The sequence below is a fragment of the Rhincodon typus genome, chromosome 2 (assembly GCF_021869965.1).
Source record: "Rhincodon typus isolate 14 chromosome 2, sRhiTyp1.1, whole genome shotgun sequence".
NCBI lineage: Eukaryota > Metazoa > Chordata > Chondrichthyes > Orectolobiformes > Rhincodontidae > Rhincodon > Rhincodon typus.
The window spans coordinates 78873606-78894186 of record NC_063333.1 but is presented as its reverse complement, the minus strand read 5'-3'; the positions used below and the strand labels follow the sequence as shown (position 1 = coordinate 78894186).

The 20581-nt window shown below is 37.4% G+C and overlaps 1 protein-coding gene across 1 annotated transcript in view; it reads right to left on the bottom strand.

Annotated features, from left to right (window-relative positions):
* Positions 1-20022, bottom strand: part of LOC109917938 (alpha-1,6-mannosylglycoprotein 6-beta-N-acetylglucosaminyltransferase A-like) — a 21930-nt gene extending 1908 nt beyond the window's left edge. The window contains exons 1-9 of the mRNA XM_048608407.1: positions 19966-20022; positions 19465-19536; positions 15831-15992; positions 11694-11863; positions 8279-8413; positions 6653-6786; positions 3083-3213; positions 2177-2326; positions 206-352 (exon numbers count right to left, since the gene is read on the bottom strand). Coding sequence (XP_048464364.1) covers positions 206-352; positions 2177-2326; positions 3083-3213; positions 6653-6786; positions 8279-8413; positions 11694-11863; positions 15831-15992; positions 19465-19518 — 1083 coding nt within the window. The 5' untranslated portion in view covers positions 19519-19536; positions 19966-20022. The remainder of the gene's footprint in view (positions 1-205; positions 353-2176; positions 2327-3082; positions 3214-6652; positions 6787-8278; positions 8414-11693; positions 11864-15830; positions 15993-19464; positions 19537-19965) is intronic.
* Positions 20023-20581: the final 559 nt, after the last annotated feature.

The window sequence follows — 20581 nt, the reverse complement described above, 5'->3', positions numbered from 1 at the left end:
TCCCTACCTGGTTTGTCCTAAAACAAATTGTATAGATTACCCCATGCAATATCTTTGGAGATTATACTAATCAGTATTTCATTACCTATTTAGGAAAGAAATTAACGAAACTCATTTTCTCATTGCAGTATAACATTTATAAATGGCAAGTTAATTCAACAACTCTACAACTCAAACTGAATGATGAATATCTTGTATACAACACCTCTCTGAATGTTGGTTTCCCTTGGAAGAAATTAGTGTTTTTCCTGCTCTTTGGAGGGTTAAATTTTGGATTCAGAAATATGCAGCCATTTGCAATTGCTTCAAGAGGTGCTGGGCCTTCATAGGGAAATCCTAGCCCTACAAAAATCTAAAGGATGAAACCATTATTTCACACATTAATACTTTATTCATCACTTTGATCATATGAAAAATTTTTTTACACATTTTCCAAACAACATGCACTGACACAAGTTCTTTAGTAGAAATGTTGGTCTCCTTAGGGCATGGAATGAGCACAACCTGAAAGCAGTGATGCTTTAATGCTGGCGGTGGTGCTCGCAGTTGGGAGTGGGCTTATGAGTGCAGGTGGGAAAGAATTTGAGGTGAAACTCATTTCTGCTTCTTCTCAGCCTCATTGATTAGTAGTTTTATTGAATGTACAGTCACTGCATATGGACCACACAACATAAAAGCTTGACAGCAATCAATGAGACTGATCACCATTTGGGAATTAACAAAACATCAAGGAACAACCTTAACTTTACAACTTTTATCTTGGCTAGATGAATGAGACTGTCCCTTGAAGGAGGAATGTCTACAATCACTAGCACTTTAGTATCTCCAGAATATTACCAAACAGACATCAGTGTTCAAACTTGCATAATCTTGAAGGGGCAAATATTTTGTTTCTTCAATATCTACAATTTCATAGCTCAGGGTTCCTAAACCATGGTTTGCGACTCAGGATGAGCAATGGGGTCACGAGCTCCCATTCTCCAACTCAGCAAAATGTCAATTGTGGAGATGAAACTAGGTCCTGATAGATGGAATGTGTACAATTTTCAAGAAAAAAAGTGTTGCCAGCACTTGGTTGTTATGTAAAAGTGACATTTATATGACAAAAACACCAATGTTTAAAACAAAAATTCTGCACTTATAACATTGGTACAATTTACATCATTGCAGCTTGAGCCAACTAACATTAGTTCAGTGTTTTGAAACAAACGAGTTTTTGAAGATAGTGCATACTTTTTAAATGCAAGGTAAAATTTATGATAGCATTTGTATACAGATTACTGGCAAAAAACTTTCAATTATTTTAATGGCTAAGAAAATGATTCCTTTCTTAAGCTTTAAGAGTGTCTGTCATGTCTGGGAAAATATTAGGCTATTAAAATCATCTTCTTTTCCCTACACCTGCCCACCCCACCACAGCCTCAGCTGGTAAAATAAATCTCATGTACCGAGACTTTGCACTCATGATCTGTGTACAATCATGGAAATATATAACATGTGTATACTTCTTGAAATACTAGTGTCCTGAAAATGCCATGCCAAGGAAAACAACTGATTGAGATGTATAGTGTAATGTATTGAAGAGATATTTTAAAGTCAATGATTTGTTGATTATCTTGTTAAAGATCACAGTTGATGGGCATTGTTTGATTATAGACAAAGATCCAAAGACTTCTGGGGTGGTTCTTTGAGCTGCAGAAAACTACATTTAATTGAGTGTATACTTTCAAAACAGTTTCCATTACATCCCTCTGGAGGACGCATTATTTGCATATTTAAATTGGAGCTCTACCTGCCTTGTATCTTTATGCGCATAAAAGAATCCAAAGGTTAATAAAATAACTGGTATGGAGTGTTTGAGCCCTTTGCAACTTTTTCTGTTAGATATAACTTACATTTTCTTGCTTGGAAAGAGTTTGATTCATCCATATTTTAAGTATGCTATTTATGTTTCTTGCCATTTGATAAGGCATAAGTTGCAATCTCATTTCTATTCGACTACCTTGGGACAATTCTTGCCCAAAGAATAGTCCGCTGGACTTTGATGAATTAATATTTCTAATTGAAAAGGTACATTTGTCTTTTCTTAAATGTTCCAAAGAAAACTACTACATAAATATCTACATATCCATAAAATTGATAACCAATGATCATAAATTGTTAATATTTGACAAACCTTAGTCTCTCTTAGCAAGAGATGAAGGTCATGCCCACTGAGGATCCCATGATTAATTATAAAATTAGGTAAAAGGACATGATTTTCATTATGAAAAGTACCATGGATCTCAGCATAATTTTTGACAATATCCAGGAAAGACGATTTGTCCTGTGAAAATCAGGAAGCATAACTAGAAATAGGACATTCCACACCTTGGCTAACCAAAGCTTCTAAAACAAAACATTCCAATTAAATATCATTAATATAACTTCACTAAGTTACAGCAAATGTTTAGAAAAAGGCATGTATAATTTCAAGACATTTTTGCAATGGCTTCAAATTTTTATAACTGCTTAATTTTCCAAAAAAGGTCACTTTATACAGGATGTACTTAAGCCTCCAAGAAAGACATAATACATTCAGAAAAACAGTAAAGTCATCTGAAAATGGTTAGATGTAAGGCTACATACTAAAATTCTTGCAAGTAGCTGCTGGATAAGAGGTATGTACAATCAAAGCAATTTCACAACATTCACTCAAATGACTAGCAGGAAATGGTCAGAGAGATCGAATAGCTTGCAGATTTTCCAAACGGCTGAAAAATCTGTCTTACAACAGAAGCTAGAAACAGAAAAAATAGAAAATGCTGTTTCTGGTATGGTAAAAATCAAGTCATTCATAGAGACCTACAGCAAGTTCACTACTTTCACACCATTTGTGAATGATATAGAACAGGATCCTAGAAGCATTACAAAATTTACTGATAATTTATGAATAAGTCATTAGTAGTAACAACATTGCTAGTGCTCAGAAGGAAGTACAAGTCCAAAGATTTTAGCACCTGTAATAAGCAGTACATTTTCCAGAATTAAAAAAGCAATGGAAATATCAACAGTTTAAGGGCTAAAAGAAGACAGTACATACCTTCCAATAGCCTGCCAGTTTACCATAAATCAGAGCTTTATTAGTTCTTGGTATCTTATTGAGTGTAATATTATTACTGTTGAAACGGTCCTCCACCACAAAGCCCAAAAAACTGTTATCAGGTGTATGGGCTGCAAATATGTTGGAAAATACAGTAAATTAAACAATGCTGAAGGCATTAACTGGTAACTTATATTAACAAATATTTATCAAGGCCAGTAAAGATATGAGCTGATATCATGTGGTTACTTGAGTAGTGACAATATGCTGTGATAAGTCCATGTTTGAAGGAAATGTACCATGTAAAATTGATATCACTTGCTATCTTAGCTTTTATTTAGCTTGTGACAAAAGCTTAATGAGTTGGGCTGCTGTTTATTAGTGTAAATCATGAAATTCATGCTCACAAATATCATTCATTTATTTATCTTAAGTACTTCCATTTGTCACATTCTTTTTCCATTATAAATGACAAAGTCCACATTTATATTGTTTTATCAAAAATTAGTCAAAATATTTTCTGAATTTTTGACCCCATTAATCCTTTTTGCTCAGTAACTTGAAATGTTAAAACAAACAAAAAATTCACAAACTGCTGCACCAAAACTCTCATTATGCAATAAAAATAATTTTTAATACATTAATTTTTTACTAATGAGGTATTTTCCAAAAGCTTGATTTTGATTTTTTTTTATTACAACTTAACGAGCTGAATTTCAGTTGTGCAGTCTCACCATATGCCATTAATCTAATGTCCCAGGATGAATGAAAAAAAGCTAAGGAACAATTGAAAATTTATATTTTATCTGAATAAAAGTTAAGTATGTTTACTTTAAAACAGAAACGATGCGTGGGAGCAGTATGGTGTCGTACTTGACCCAAGATGAACTTATGATGACATACCTATGCCTGTTTCCACCTCTGCAACATCACCCGACTTCTCCCTTACCTCAATTCATCTGTTGCCAAAACCCTCATCCTTGCCTTAGTTACCACTAAACTTTGTTTCAGAACAACTCTGGCCCAAGCTTGTCCCAAATATTCTAACGTCCCAATGTCCTTCAGAAAAGGAAATCTGCTTTCTTTACTATTTCTGGCCTACATTTGACTCCAGACACAAAGAAATTGGTTGACTCCTAACAGACCTCTGAAATGGCCTTGCAAGCCACTCAATTGTATCAAACTCCTACACTCAAGTCAAAAGAATAAAAAAAAACTGGACAGACCACCTAGCACCAACTTAGGAATTATAAATTACAAAGTCACACCCACCAAATCAATCCTGAAAAGTCCCCCTCATCAGTATCAGAGAACTTGGACTAAATTTGGGAATGCTGTCCAATAAACAAGCAATAGCCTGATATAGACATGTTCATTGAATCACACCTTACAGCCAATATTCTAGATTCCTCCATCTCCAGCCCTGGGTATCCCACTGGCAGCATTGATCCACCAGAGGAGTGGCATCAGAAGTTCTCAACATTGGCTCATGGAAACTCATGGCATCAGGTGAAACATGAGCAAGGACACAGCTACCTATTATCAGCATACCCACCCTTGACTGATGGAATCAATGCTCCTTCACTTTGAGCACCATTTGGAAGAAGCATGGAGTGTAACAAGAGTACAGAAGAAATGTACTCAGTGTGAAGAATTTTCTAATCAAGCCGATCATAGTTGTTATAACATACCTCTGAAGCAGATAGTACTTGGATCTAGGCCTCCTGACTCAGAGGCAGGGACACTATTAATGCATCACAAGATCCCTTAGTACCTCAGGGTAGTGTCCTAACCCTAACAACTTCCAGCTGCTTTGCTAATGATCTTCTCAACATTATCAAGTCAAAAATGGAGATTCTCAATACCATTCGTAATTCCCCAGATAATGAAATAATCCATATCTGCTTGTTTACAAAAAATTTCAGACTCGGGCAAATGTGAATGGACCACACAAGTAACAGACAGTGACTGTGTCCAACAAGAGGGGATTTAACCATCTCATCTTATCATTCAATGGTATTACCATCCCACCAAAAACATCCTGTGAATTACCACTGACCAGAAATTGAACTGTACTATTCATTTAAATACTGTAGCTACAACACACTGCCAAAAATAAGGTCTGAAGATTATTAACGCAGCACCACTCAGGAATGTGATGGAAGTCTTCATTTGATTGGAAACGTGCAGCTTCACCAATAACCAAGAAGTTTGATACTCCAATACAAAGCAGCCCACCATTTGTACTTTACGTACCACCCCAAACATTCAGTCCCACCATAAGTGATGCAGAGTGGGTGCAACATAGTGTACTATCTACAAGGTGCACCACAGCAACTCTTATTACAGGCTCTTAGCACCTTCTAAATTTGCAACCTCTATCACTTAAAAGGACAAGGATGACAGCCAATATTAAGACCATCACCTCAAATTTCACTTCAAGTTATTCATTATGCTAACTTGGAACTGTTCCGGAAAACAATATTGCAGAATTTCCTCTCTAACTCTTTGCTCATTTCAATGCCATTCATATTCAAACAAGTCACAGAAGGATCTATCTGCAGTAACAAAATTAGCTTTTTCTCTAAAAGGGGGAATCTAGCCATCTTTCCCTTGAAATTGAATAGGATTACCATTGATAAATCTTCACTATCAACTAGCTGGAAATTAATTTTGATCAGAAACAAAACTTGACTGGTCATATAAACACTGCAGCTACAAGAGCGGGTCAGAGGCTAGAAATCCAGCTGGAAACTCACCTTTGACACCCTAAAGCCTGTCCACCATCCTAAAAGGCACAATTCAGGAGTATGGCGGGATATTATCCACTTGCCTGGATGTGCAACTCCAACAACACAAGAATCTTGACACCATCCAGGAAAACACAGTCTCCTTGACTGGCCCCATGTCCTGAAACATTCACTTCCTTCATCAGCCATACACAATAGCAGCAGTGTGCACAAATTCACCAAGGCTCTTTGGATAGTCATCATGATTTTGGAAGGTGCTATCATCTCAAAAGGAGAACGGCAGCAGATACAATTCCTTTCCCCGTCACTCATCATCCTGAATTGGAAATATATTGCTGTTCCTGCACTGTCATTGAGTCAAAAATCCGAGAACTCCCTCCCTAACAACATTGTAGGTGTACCTACATCAAACAGATTGCAACAGTTCATGAAAGCAGCTCACTACTGCCTTCTCAAAGACAGAGGGTGGCAATATACGTCGCCCAACCAGCAAAACCTACATCGCCGGAATGAAGTTAAAAAACACTCAAAAAATACCTCAACATTTAAAATTTTTTTTGGTTTTATCATGTAAAATTTTATGTTGAATTGATCTAAAATCTAGATTTGGGTTTGAGCAAACAAATTACATACAAAAAATATATGCAATCGACGTGCTACAAAGCGTGCTTTACATAAAAATGTTTGCAGAGATTGCAAAAATTAGAACTATCTAGAGCTGCATATTATTTATGGTATACTACATGTGTGTATGCTAAGACATTCAGTAATTTATTTGAAATACAAAGCCCTAGAATGAGTTCTACATGTATTTACTTACGGAACATGTTGTAAAACTGCTTAGGAATTAGATTCAGTTTGCCCCAGGGGGATCCATGGTTCTTTCTCTTGGCATATTCAGCATGGTTAAATTCCGGTTCAGTTCCAAAAGAATCAAGAACCCTCAACAAGCATCTAAGAAAGGACGCAAGAAGTATGAAAAATAGTGGCATGATGATCAAAATTTCCAGATTATCAGGGAGACAATGAGTGTTCTTTAAGAGTCAGACAGCACGTAAACAGACCCTTCAGTTCAACTAATCAATGCCGAACATAATCCCAAACTAAACTAGTCCCACTTGCCTGCTCCTGGCCCCTATCACTCTAAACCTCTCCTATTCATGTATCTATCCAAATGTCTTTTAAACATTGCAATTGCACCCGCATCCACCACTTCCTCAGGAAATTCATTCCACACGTGAACCACCCTCTGTGTAAAAGATTTGCTCGTCTTTTTTAAAATCTCTCTCCTCTCACCTTAAGAATATGCCCCCTAGTCTTGAAATCCCCCATCCCCATCCTAGGGAAACGACAACTACCATTAACTGTATTTATATTTCTCGTTATTTTATAAACTTCTATCAGGTCGCTTTTCAACCTCCTACACTCCAGTGAAATAAGTGCCAGCCTGTCCAGCCTTTCTTTATAACTCAAACTTTCCATACCTAGCAACATCCTGGTAAATCTCTTCTGAACCCTCTTCAGCTTGATAATATCCTTCCTATAACTGGGCGACTAGAACTGAACACTGTATTCCTGAAGAGGCCTCACCGATTTTCTGTAAAACCTCAACATGACTTTCCAACTCCTGTACTCAAAGGACTGAGCAATGAAGGCAAGCATGCTGAATACCTTTTTAATCATCCTGTCTATATGTGACGCAACCTTCCAAAGAATTGCATACCCGCACCCTAGGTCCCTCTGTTCTACGATATTATCCAAGGCTCTACCGTTAATTGTCTAAGCCCTACCCTTGTTTGTTGTACCAAAATGCAATACCTCAAAAGACTGATTTATCAATTTTGAATACTTAATTCTGAACTTGCAAAAAATGTGTGTGAATGTGGAGCAATTTAAAATTCTCATAGCGTTCACGTAACTGTTGAAAATGCTGTAATAATAACTGTTCCAAATTTCTTCCATTGGATACATCAGATTTTGGAACAAATCACTATCCTTTATCTGCATATTTTAGTTGCACTTTGCAAAACTCTTGACTTCAATATTATTTCATTCTAAACACTGAAAGAAGAAAGCTCAATTCAGTTCTTCACTTTATTTTTGTTGGAACCACTTATCACCATTCAATCAACTGTGTGGTCAGTATATACTATCAACAGTATTTCAAGACTATTTTATGAAACAAACAAACTCAAATTTCTGGAAAAACTTAGCAGGTCTGGCAGCATCTGTGGAGAGAAAGCAGAGTTAGTGTGTCAGTTCCTGTGACACTTCTGAAGAAGACCCTTGTCCAGACCCAAAATGACAACTTTCCTGCTCCTCTGATGCTGCCTGGCCTGTTGTGTTCCTCCAGCTCCAGCATCTGCAGTTCTTAATATCTCAAAAGATAGAATATGCTGTTTTCTATCATGAAATTAACAGAAGCATAAAGATGGTATAGTCTTACCGATAGTGGGTGAAAGATCCTCCTAGTACAGTTTGCAGTTGTTTTAACCCAACAATGTCAATGTATATTAGGTCCAATAGCTTTGGTCCCCTGATTGGACATCCATCTTTATTTCCAGTCAAGATGCTCAAGTAACTAATCCAAATTAAGTAAAAGTACTGTTACATTTGGCAGATGGGAGCTGTTAAACACCGAACCATTTGAATTAACTTGCAGGTTCTATGCCTTTATTATCCAAGGTACTTTAAATTTTGGTCTTTATGACAATGTGCCCATGAAGTGAAAATCCATTTTGTGGGGAATTGGTTGCATGGCAGGTGACAGAAAGTAGGGATAACAGGTAGGTACTCAAATTGGCAGGATGTGACCAGTGGTGTCCCACAACGATCAGTGTTAGGGCTTCTATTATACACATTATTTGTAAGGACTTAGATAATGGCATCGAAAGTCATATATCCAAATTTGCTGATGACACAAAGTTAGGCAGCATCGTAGACAGTGTATTTGATCATATTAAAATTACAAAGGAATATTGATAGATTAAGTGAGTGGGCAAAATTATAGCAGTTCAATGTAAGTAAATGTGAGGTTATCCATTCTGGACCAAAGGAGGACAGATCAGGGGACTTTGTAGATGGTATGTTGTTAAGAACAGCAGCTGTACAAACAGATTTGGGGGTTCAGGTACTTAGATCTTTAAAATGTCATGAACAGTTGCAGAAAATAATCGAGAAAGCTAATGGAGTGCTGGCCTTTTAATCTAGAGGACTGGAGTATAGGGATGCAGAGGTTATGCTACAGTTATGAAAATAAAACCCTGCTTAGACTCTACGTAGAGTCTGAGCAGATCTGGACATCACACTTTAAGATAGATATATTAGTCTTGGAGGAATTACAACAAAGTTACGAAACTCATATCTGGACTTCAGGGTTTAAGTTATGAGGCAAGATTATACAAATTAGGTCTGTTTCCTCTAGAATTTAGAAGGTTAAGGGGTTATCTGATTGAAGTTTTCAAGGTATTAACAGGAAAAGACAGGGAAGACAAAGATAAAGATACACTATTTCCACTGGTTTGGGATTCTAGAACAACGGGCATAATCTGAGAATTAGGACCAGCAGAATTAAGACCACACTGTCCAGGAAAGATGTTCAGAAGCACTTCTTTACATAAAGGGTGGTAGAGGTTTGGAATTCTGTTCCACAAATGGCAGTGGATGGTGCATCAGTTGTTAATTTTATGTCTAAGATAGATAAAGGTTTGTAAAGCAAAATGGGATATGGGCCAAAGGCAGATATGTACAGTTCGGCCATGAATCATCTATGATGTCATAGAATGGTGGAACAGGCTCGAGTGGCTGAATGATCTACTCCTGTTCCTATGCTAGTTAATCAATCTGATTTGTTAGTTAACCTGTTAACAGGTTTTTGCCACTTCTCCATCAAACTAACTTCTAGGAAACATGCAAGAAGATTGCAGGGCGTTACCCAAACTATGAAGAGCTCAGCCTTTACCGTACATATGTAATGAAATACAAAACTTGAGTGGCTGAATTTTAAGGTGGGGGAGGGAGGAATGCATATTGCTCATTTCTCCCTCATTTACCATTACAAAAGGTTGTTTCAAAGTGACCAACTTTTAAAAAAAGGCATCCCATAGTGGTTACACACTGTGTGTGGCCTTAATGAGCAGAAAGAGGTACTTCCCTGTCAGAGAGAGGAATTGCTGCCCTTGATAACTACCTGCCAATCAGATTAGCTAGCTGCTCCAGCAGTACCAGAACCCGGTACTGAGCAGTGCAGGGACTGCAAGGAATACAGCAATGGACCTCAAATTAACATTAAGCACTGGGCTTTCAGGGCAGGAAAGGCATCAGGACAGACATTAAGGAACTGGAGGGGAAATGGATTGGGAGCTCAAGCAGGGCCTCAAAGAGGAGGTGTTGTATCATCTTAGTGCTTGCTCCCAACGCCACACAGCACCCCATAAAAGATACACCCAACTTTCCTTCCAACTGTATCAATGTGTCAGCAGAGTAATACTTGGAACAGTTGGTTTGCTGACAAGTTCAATTCATTGTTAATTACATTTTTCAAAAGGGCAGGAGGGTTGCTTATTCTGGGGACATGGTCAGGACTGGATGGGCAGGCAGTGGACAAACCACTGACCATATTTTATTATGTAAAATCCATCCCAAGGAGTCCACTGGGTTGAAACTGTTTCCCATCATCAACTTCATAACACATTGGAGGAATAACATACAGCAAGACAAGTATTCTTAAAAATACGGTTATGTAAATTAATAAAAGAATTTTGAAGGAGAGTTGCGATAAAATGCATCTTAAACAAACTTTAGAGAGGGCAAAATGTGTTTTATGACTAAAGTGATTAAGAGAAAGAGAATTTGAGGAAAAATAAACATTTTCTCTTCAATATGTGGGAGGTAAACAGTAAAGCCACATACCTTTCCATAAAAAAATCTATTTAACGTGTCAGTCATAAATGTTGCATTACTTTCTACACCTCAGTTGTCTACCATCTGCTGCTACATTTATATTGCTGTAAGTTCATGACAGTCATCAGAAAGCATTTCAGTGATAATTGGTTAGATTAGATTAGATTATTTTTGTGGATAGGACACAACTGAACAACTTTCTGTTGTCAGGAAGGAGCCAGTGTAATAGCTGTCCTGCAACAACTGGTTCTGGAAGCAGTTTGCTCCGAGGCATGAGTCTGCAATGCCAGAGGAGATGTTGTCAGTGCATATAGCCTCACACTGTGAACCATGCACTCAACTGCTTCTTAATGCCACTTTATCCATCCAAAAAAATAACATACAGTATCAGTATGTATATTATACATTTACACATTCCATCAGTAAACATACTAGGTTTGTGTGACAGCCTCAGAGTGAAGGGACAACACTTTCGAACTGAGAGGAGGAGGAATTTCTTCAGCCAGAGGGTGGTTAATCTGTGGAACTCATTGCCACAGAGGCCTATGGAGGCCAAGTCATTTGAGTGTATTTAAGAGGTTCTTGTTTGGTAAGGGAATCAAGGGTTATGGGGAGAAGGCAGGAGAATGGGGCTGAGAAACAAATCAGCCATGATCAATTGGCAGAGCAGACTTGATGGACCGAATGGCCTAATTCTGTTTCTATATCTTGTGATCTAAATTCGGTTATATTCTACATTTAGTCCCACATTTGTTTTTGCATTTATATAAAGAAATAGTTTCTACTTTAGTTTTCAGTGTTAGCGTTCATTACATCATTATTCACAGCAAGATAATTTTAAGTAGGGACTGTACCCAGCTGAAACATGTCAGCATATAGACAATTCTTTTATTCAGCTCTGTGTGTTATTTTTTGCCACATATTTTTAGGAGACTTGTGTCTTGTTCAGCATAGCTTACCCTTTTAACTCATTTACTGATGTAGAAAGCATCAAGTTGTGACCTAATAAATACACTGAGGCAATGAGGTCACTCCACTGCACCAATTCCCCAAGTGGGCCTCCTTTGAAGACATTCTCGGCTATCTTAAATCCTGACTCCTTTGTCAAAAGGCCTAAATGAAGTAAAATCTGACAATAAAGAGAAATGATTAGTTCTTGTTTTCATGATTTTATACGAAATCAAATTTTAAAGCATCATGGTTGTTAATGCTCTAATTTAAAGTTTGAAAGGTGCAATTAGCTTTTATTTCTGTGACAAAAACAGAAGTTGCTGGAAAAGCTCAGCAGGTCTGGCAACATCTGTGAAGAAAGATCAGAGTTAATGTTTGGGTCTGGTGACCCTTATGAAAGTGCATTAGATCTGTTATTGTATTTTGCTTACACTTGACTTCAATGGAGCATCCCTAACAGCTCACTGTAAAAGCACAGGTAATGTACGCAAATATATAGGCAAGAAAGCTCCTGTTTGACAAAAAGGGACCATTTACTACTTGCTTCTGGTTACCAAACAGTGGCTTCTGTTATAAAACATGCAAATTTTTGTATGTGGCCAATACTAGATGACGACACAATTGAGATAGAACAGAAAGCACCATTTGGTTGAAGGGTCTGCTGATACTGTTTAGGCCCAAGCAAGAGGAGTAGTTGGGCAAGCTAATGGCACTTTGCTACCAGCATTGGAATTATATCCTAAGATATAGAGTTTTAGAGGAAAAATATTTTATGTCTCTTAGTACAATAGTTTTGTTGTTCATTGTGACTGTTCCTCTCCAACAGGGTGGAGGCATAATCATTGGGCAGAATATTGTGATTTCAGCTCCTGCAGAAAAGGCAAGAAAATTTGTGGGTTAGGAAACAGATTTAGTAATTGACAAGCTTAGCCAAAACATTTTCCTCTGAGCCACAGCATTAAAATGCCCTGGTTTCTGAGGTAAATTAAGGAAGCAAGCGGGAAATTTCGTTTCCGGTCGAGAAAGGATTCCAATTTAAAAGGAACTGCAACTTGTGTTTCACAAACTCACCAGCTCTTGGATGTTTGATACTGCAGCAAATATAGAAACATGGTGTTCCTTGGGGGTTTCTCTTACCATGAGGTTCTGCTGGGGGATCTGAGGGGCTGCAGTGAGGTGAGCTCTCGCACAAGTGGGGGAATGATGATTATCTTATTAACCAAACAGGTAGGTGGATAGAGATTGCTGAGGGATGATCCATCCAACCTAGAGACAGGATACCAAGAGGATCCTGGAACTCAAGACGGTAGGAAAGTTGAATGGCATAACATTTTCAGTTTACAATCTGCCAACTCCTGACTTTCCCAGGATTGTTCAATTTGGAGAGTTCTTGCTGCAACTGAAATGATTTCACTACTTAAAATTTGATTTTTTTTTCCCCTGGAGCGTTAAGATGAAGAGGTAAGTGTTGTTTCACCTTCAATACTCTTGCTCACATTTATTGTACCAGCTAAGGAACTCTGATGCTTTCTGCATTCAAAAACATATTATATGTTCAGATTTTTAAGCTTGTTTTGAGATATTGGTGGCAATGACCTTATAAATTGCTGTAAAAATAAGATTAATGTTGATCACTGTTATTCATACAGGAACTCTATCGCAACTTTAGTTCGAGGCAGCAGTGTGGTCAAATTTGGAACTCCAAAAGTTGCAGTCTGAGTTTCGCCACTCTACTCAACCCCACTATCATATATGCAAACTGACAGTTTGCTATATTCCTCATCATACCAATGCTTTGAATGGTCTAAAGCTTACAGACATTAGATATCAAGTCAACTTGCCAGAGAGGCTAAATCTGGTCTATTTCAGTACAAGTCTCCTTTTAGCGATGCGATGTGTGTTCATTACTGCTGGTCGACCTCTCTGACACATTTGCATAAATGCTAACTAGTAAAAATACCTGCACTAACTACACATTACGAGCAAAATTACAATACCAAGCTTATTGTAACACAAAATATTTAAATATATAATAAGTCATCTTTAATTGGCATTTGTGGTACTTAGCTGTACCAGGTCTAAGGGCAAAATATTTACAACCGTGACTGGGGAACAATGGTTAAAATGGACATAACATAGTGTTCTGAACACTAACAGTTTGTAATTATACAGCATGTCTAATGCAATAAAAGGTTTCAAATTACTCCATAGGAAAACCCATCAAACAAAAATTGGTAAGAAATTGCATAGGAAGTAATGGTGGAGATTTGAAGAAGGGTCTTAAAGTAGGAAAGAGAAGAAGAGGTTTAAGAAGGGAGTTCCAAAGCTTAGGGCATTGGCAGCTGAAGTATGGTTGGAGCAAGTAAAATCACAAAGGCTCAAAGGCAAGAATATGATTCAATCTCTTGGTTTGTAGGGGTGAAGGAGATGACATGGATAAGGAAGGTAAGGCATAGAAGGATTTTAAAATAGATTCAAATTTTAAAATCAAGCTCTTGCTTAACGAGTGGCCCAAATCATGATGATTGGTGACCATGACTAGGTGTGAATTCGGACATAAGCAGTAGAATTTTGAACAACTTCATGTTTATAGATGATACAGTATGGTAGACTGGTCAGGATTATGTTGGTCTGGATGTGAAAAATGTTTGGATGAACATTTCAGCAACAGATGAACTGAGACAGAGGTGGAATTGAGCAGTGTAGAGGTGGAAAAAGATGGTCTTAGTGATGGCACAAATGTGGTCAAAGTTCATCCCAAGGTCCAGCACCAAGACTGTGAAAGTTATTTTTATTCAGCCGCACAGCTGTCAGACAGGATGATAAGAGTTTAAATCAAAATACTGTGGATGCTGGAAATCTGAAACAAACACAAAATGCTGGAGAAATTCAGATCTATGGAGAAAGAAACAGCATTAATGTTTTGAGTCTGATATGGCTCTTCAGGATGATAGACCTTCTGGCTCAGGAACAAAGTTTTTGATAGGGACCAAAGCTTTTGCCTTTCCAGTATTTCACTGGGAAATATTCGGAAGGCCCGCAACCTAGAGCTGTTGTTCAAATGCTGAATAATAGTAAAGTTTAGGCATACAGCATATTCATAGAGCTCAAAAACTTGTCAATGACATAGATCATGAAGAAGATCCATTAAGTAAGTGCAGCAATGGTTTTCATGGTTTTGTCTGGTGCAAAGGCCAGCAATTAATTCTCTGGTTCTAATAACTCCACAACATGTAAAATGTTCTCCATTGCTGTATTCATCATTATCAAATGATAGAAGATTGAATACTGCCACAAAAGGAGGGGTTTGTATCGAAAAACACCGTACTATATCCAGTGGAAACTCTACCTCAGGGCATACAGCAAATCCTTAAATGGGAGTTACCACCACTGAATACCCACAGGGGCTTACCAAGTACAAATTACAAAAATGGAATGCTATTAAATTGTGATATTATCTTTCCAAGGTCTCTATCCTATTCAAGAATGGCAAAGGATAAAACTATCTTTGGTCATTTATCCCACACTAGTCTCGCTTTATTTCTAGCCTCACTGACATTTACTAGGTCTTGACCTCACAACAACTAAAATCTAAAGCTTTTCTTTTTGTGTTTGAACTATGCATAACCACATATGTCCCATCTCTGTAACCTCCTTCAAAAGCTTCAACCTCACTCTCTCCAAAATCTCCATACCTCTAGCATCTTCACCCAATTTCTCCATCAACAGCCACATTTGATTTCCCTCCCTGAACAACAGCTGCTCTCCACGTTCATCTTCTCCTTTAATTAAATTCTGTCTTGCATTACTCATTTTTGTTCAGTACTTTGGTACATTGTTCCATGTCCACCAGGTGGGCATTTATATAAATTTACATATACACACACATTAGAATTTACATTTTACATAAATGCAAGTTGTTGTATATTCCTATGTTTGAAAACAACTGTATTAATGGAAACTGTATAGTCACTTCAAATGTATGCTTTTTACCCCTTAAAAAAGTTGTTCACTATATAAAAATCATATCTTTAGATGCATACGCAAGTGCAGTTGTATGTTAACCAAATTATCTCATGGGAAATGAAATGTTTTTATAAAAACAAAAAGACAAATTTTGAGGTAACATATTTATAATGTTATACCTTTTTGTTTGGTCGATTTTCTAAATTCTGCTTCTTTGCCAATGCTTTCATATCCTTTATCCAGTTCTCCTTCATTCTTTCTATTCTTAGCTTGATCCATGTGAGTTCTTCACGTTCAGCCAGCATTTCCAGCAAACCATCCAGGCTAGTTGCAACCTTGGCCTAACAATAATAGAATAATAATGATTCTGAACACCAAACAGAAAATAATCTAACAGTGGAAGAAAAAGAATAATAAAGTATCGTAATTTTCTTTGCAAGATTAATGTTGTTTCCTGATGCAAATTTTGGTTCAAAGATATTCTCCCAAATACAGCACTGGTGATTACTGTAATAAACAACACTGCTATGACCATACCCAAAGAAGGGTCTCTACTATGTTACTGGTCCAGACAGAATACTGCAATTTCGAGGCAAAAATGGATGAACTGGCTCTTCTTTATTCACATGATCCCTCAGTTAGACACTAGAAAGTTAATTTAAAACCTTGTGGATTCCCTTCTCCCAGACCCAATTAACTCACATTTTAAAAGCATTAAACTACTTAATTAATTACTAAAAGCAAGAACAATGAGTAATGCAATGCACACAGACAAGATCAGAAATAACTGGGGAGACTAAAACGATAAAAGTTAAAAGCTATACAGATCAGTGTCAGTTCACGAAGAGTGGATAGTTGAACATTGCTGCCATTGTAGTAGAGATTACCAGTGGCCTTGATGTTGGCAGTTGACCAGTTTCCTAATTCGTAGTTTTGCGGATTAGTTGAAATTCTGTAGTTCCAATTCCTTTCAGCTGCCACTAAATTCCAGCATTCAGGGTAAGAGAGATTCATTTTGTTTTCCTATTTTCTTTTGTGTAACTGACCTGAATCATTCAGAAGTAACAGAAGGTCTTTATCTTCAATCCAGCAATGACTAGGGAGCAGTTCCTTGACAGAGTTTTTTAAGCACGCTAACGCTTGAATTTAGGCTGCTACACATGAGAATGTGCAGTCCCACAAGAAAACTTCAATCGATTTGCTTGTCTAAGCCCTCATTTAAAGAAGCATTTTGGAATTACAAGTTAAAAATCATCCACAGTACTTCAGAATTCTGACCAGTGGTCATAACATTTCCACTGCACGACAAAATGAAATTATATTCAGTGTCGTTACATTACAAAGGGTGAAAAATAATTCAATATGTAAAAAAGTAAACAAACACACACATTCATCTTCTAATGTCGCAGTCACCGGAGGCGCACACAGTCAGGGAAGTGATGGCGTAGTGGTATTGTCACTGGACTATTAATTCAGAGACCCAGGTAACGTTCTGTGGATACAGGTTCAAATCCCACCATGGCAGAAATTTAATCCAATGAGTGTCTGGAATTAAGGGTCAAATGGTGACCATGAATCCATTGTTGATTGTCTGAAAAAAACCCATCTGGTTCACTAACGTCCTTTAGGAAAGGCAATCTGCCGTCTTTATCTGGTCTGGCCTACGTGACTCCAGACCCACTGCACTGTCGTTGACTCGTAACTTCCCTCTGGGGCAATTAGGCATAGGGAATAAATGATGACCTGGCCAGTAATGCCCACGTCGTATGAATAAACTCAACGGTTATCTTTTCAGTTCTAATGGGGTCTCTAAATTATGGATTAAGCACCTGCAATCACATTTGATTTCCTGGCAAAGTGGGTGATTTTGAGGTGATACGATTGGAAAGAATGAACTACAACAGAATAACTTGGCATTCTGGGTCCTAAACTTTTCGACAAAGTTAATGGTTTGTGGCCAGTATAGATGGTGATCTCTATGTATCCATTTTTGATATTTATATTACAGTATTTGAGAGCCAGTAATAAACTAAGGGTTACCTTCTCTCCTGTGGAATATTATCTCTGATGTTTGTTTTTTTTTTGGCAAAGTGCTCAATTGGTCTCTCCATTCCAGATTTGTCTTTCTGAGGGAGAATAGCCCCATCCCAATGTCACTCATATTGATTAAATTGATAGCTTGTTTAAAGTTTGGAACTTCAGGCACAGCCTTGTGTGTTAAAATGGCCCTCAGCCTTTTGAAAGCAGTTTGACATTTCTCAGTTCATGCAATCTTTACTTTTAACTGTAGCAGGTTTGTCAGCGGCACAGCTACTATTCTGAAGTTTGACAATTTCTCACGAGAACTCTCACATTCCCAAAAAACAAAGTCAATTTCCTCTTTTGTTGCAGGAATGGGGAATGGTAATACAACTTCTACCTTTGTCACCCTGGGCAGTCCTCATCCTTGACCTACTGTGACTGTGTACCCTAGAAAGGTCACTTGGGCCTTAAACTCCCTCTTGTGAGACTGACCATGAGGTCAGCTGACTGTATATCTAGAAGAGGACTTCCAGTTGTTCTAAGTATGTTTCCCGTGTATTGCTGTACACTAGGAGGTCAACTAGGTACACTACACAATTAGATAAACCTGTCACTATCTGGTTCATTGGCTTTCAAAAGGCAGCTTGAGCATTTCAGAGTCCCAACAGCATGACTAAACACTGGCATAAATTGTTTGGAGTTATGAAGGCAGAAATTTCCTTTGGATGGGCAATCAAGGGATCCTGCCAGTTTCCCCGAGTAAATCTATCTTGTTAACGTAGGTGACTTTACTGACCCTATCCTTGCAATCTTCCAGTCGGAGTATCAGGTAGGAGTCAATTCTGGTCATTTATTCGTCGTCCATCCAGTGCCTTGTGAAACTGTCCAACTTGGGCACATGCACAAATAGCTGCAACTTCCATTGCTCGGCTCTGTTAGTTGGTATTCCAGCACATAATTAATCACTCCTGAACTTGGGCCAGCTTTCCTGGGACTACCAATATGGATTTTGCGTTATGGGAGAGGCCTCTCCTGCATCCACGTTATGTAGAACTAGGGTGCAGCAGCCAGACTTGTCTCTGCAAAAGTCTTTAAATACAGTGAACAGCCATGTTAAGTGTGCATGCTTCTCTGCAACTAGGTGAGTGAGTAAGAAGACTAAGCTTATTAGTATTTTGGTACTTGTTAGTTGGGTAGAAGATATTCGACGTGGTTATGGGCACTTAAGAAACTACTTAAAAATAATATCAGAAATAATTCAGGAGGCGTAAATTACTGCAGATGCTAGAATCTGTACTGAAGATCAAAAAAATGCTCAAAATCACAGAAGGTCAGGCAGCATCCGTGGAGAAAGCTCAAGCCAATGTTTCGTATCAAGATGAACCTTCATCAGGTGGTGGCAGGACATCTATTTTTCAGCAATTTTGCTATCTTTGCTATGATGGAGAGCTCTCCAATATGGCAAAAGTTCACGTCCAGCATAATTTCAGTCTCTTATCAAGGACAGGTATAGTGTTGGGAGGGAACAGAGTTTGGAGTGAGGCCTGTAAAAAAAAATGGTTTGAGTTTCCCAATTCCACATTAACAAACATCACTGACAAGCATAAAAAAAATTCAAGATGCATTTATTGTATTTATAGAATGACTGATGGAAAGCATAAAAATATCTTGTGAACTGTGTAATATGCTTTCAAAATATGTATATTTGAATTATACTTACAAAAAACTAGTGCTTCCAATACTTTATTTAAAAAAAACACTGAAAATATACTAATGATTCAGCTTTCTCACCTTGGGTTTTAAGGCATCATTATTAGCAACGTCATTTATTCTTACTGGAAGCATAGGGCAGAAATTCTCAATCTAAATAAACATAGACAATTAATATAGCACATTAAAATAGAACAATATGACAGAATAAGAGACAGATTTTGTTTTTTTTTTCCCTTTCTAACTTGGAGTAGGATCTGTATCTTTAATTCTTTCACACTAATTGTTTGGAATATACCAAAGCCCTGAATGGCTGACTCTTCAATTTTACTTATTGTACAGTGGGAATGCCTGTCTTTTGTCATCCTTTTTTAACCACGGATTAATTCACTTGTTGCTTTTCCAAATGGTGAATTCTTATGCTATTCCCAATAACTTGGAAATAAACTAGTCCCAATTTTCAACAGATTTCAAACTATCCTTTCAAGTTTTTGTTCATCCTTGCTGTTTATAGTAACAGCAATACCATACTACGTAGGTCATCGTTGCACGTTCATCATTCTATTCTATTACGAGTCCTACCTATATCACTGCTGAAGATTTCTTTACAAGTCTCTTTCACTCTGTCCACATCAGTGACTTCATGAAGAACAGTTAAAAAAAAAAAAAAAATCAATATTTCCATCATTACTAATGATGACACCACTATGCAGTTCAATATTGACAGCTCAATATAAACTTTGGCTTCCCTTGCACTTATTTCTTGTTTTCACCAAGATGAATGGTCCACACCAATTAATGTGCTGTTGTGCTCGAAGTAATGCACTGACAATACAGCAAATTTATTTGATTACCAAAATTCTATTCTATATTAATAATGTTATGAATATGAAACTTTATAGGATGGTTATGTTTTGAAATATTTCCTTTAATTTATGGTAAAACGAAATGTTGTGAAGAGAAAAAACAGGAATATTATGAATATCTAGGTGATGATTCAGACTATTTCAGAATATAAAACTTTAACTCCTAAAATTGAAAGATAAATGTAGATAAACTGGGGCACCTGGTTAAGAAATTGATAAGAAACCCCAAAATAAGCACAATTCAAACAAACCTGGAAAATAAGTGCAATTCAAACAACCTTGGAATTAACTATAGTTAAAACTAACTTATGTTATTTTCAAGGTCACTATTA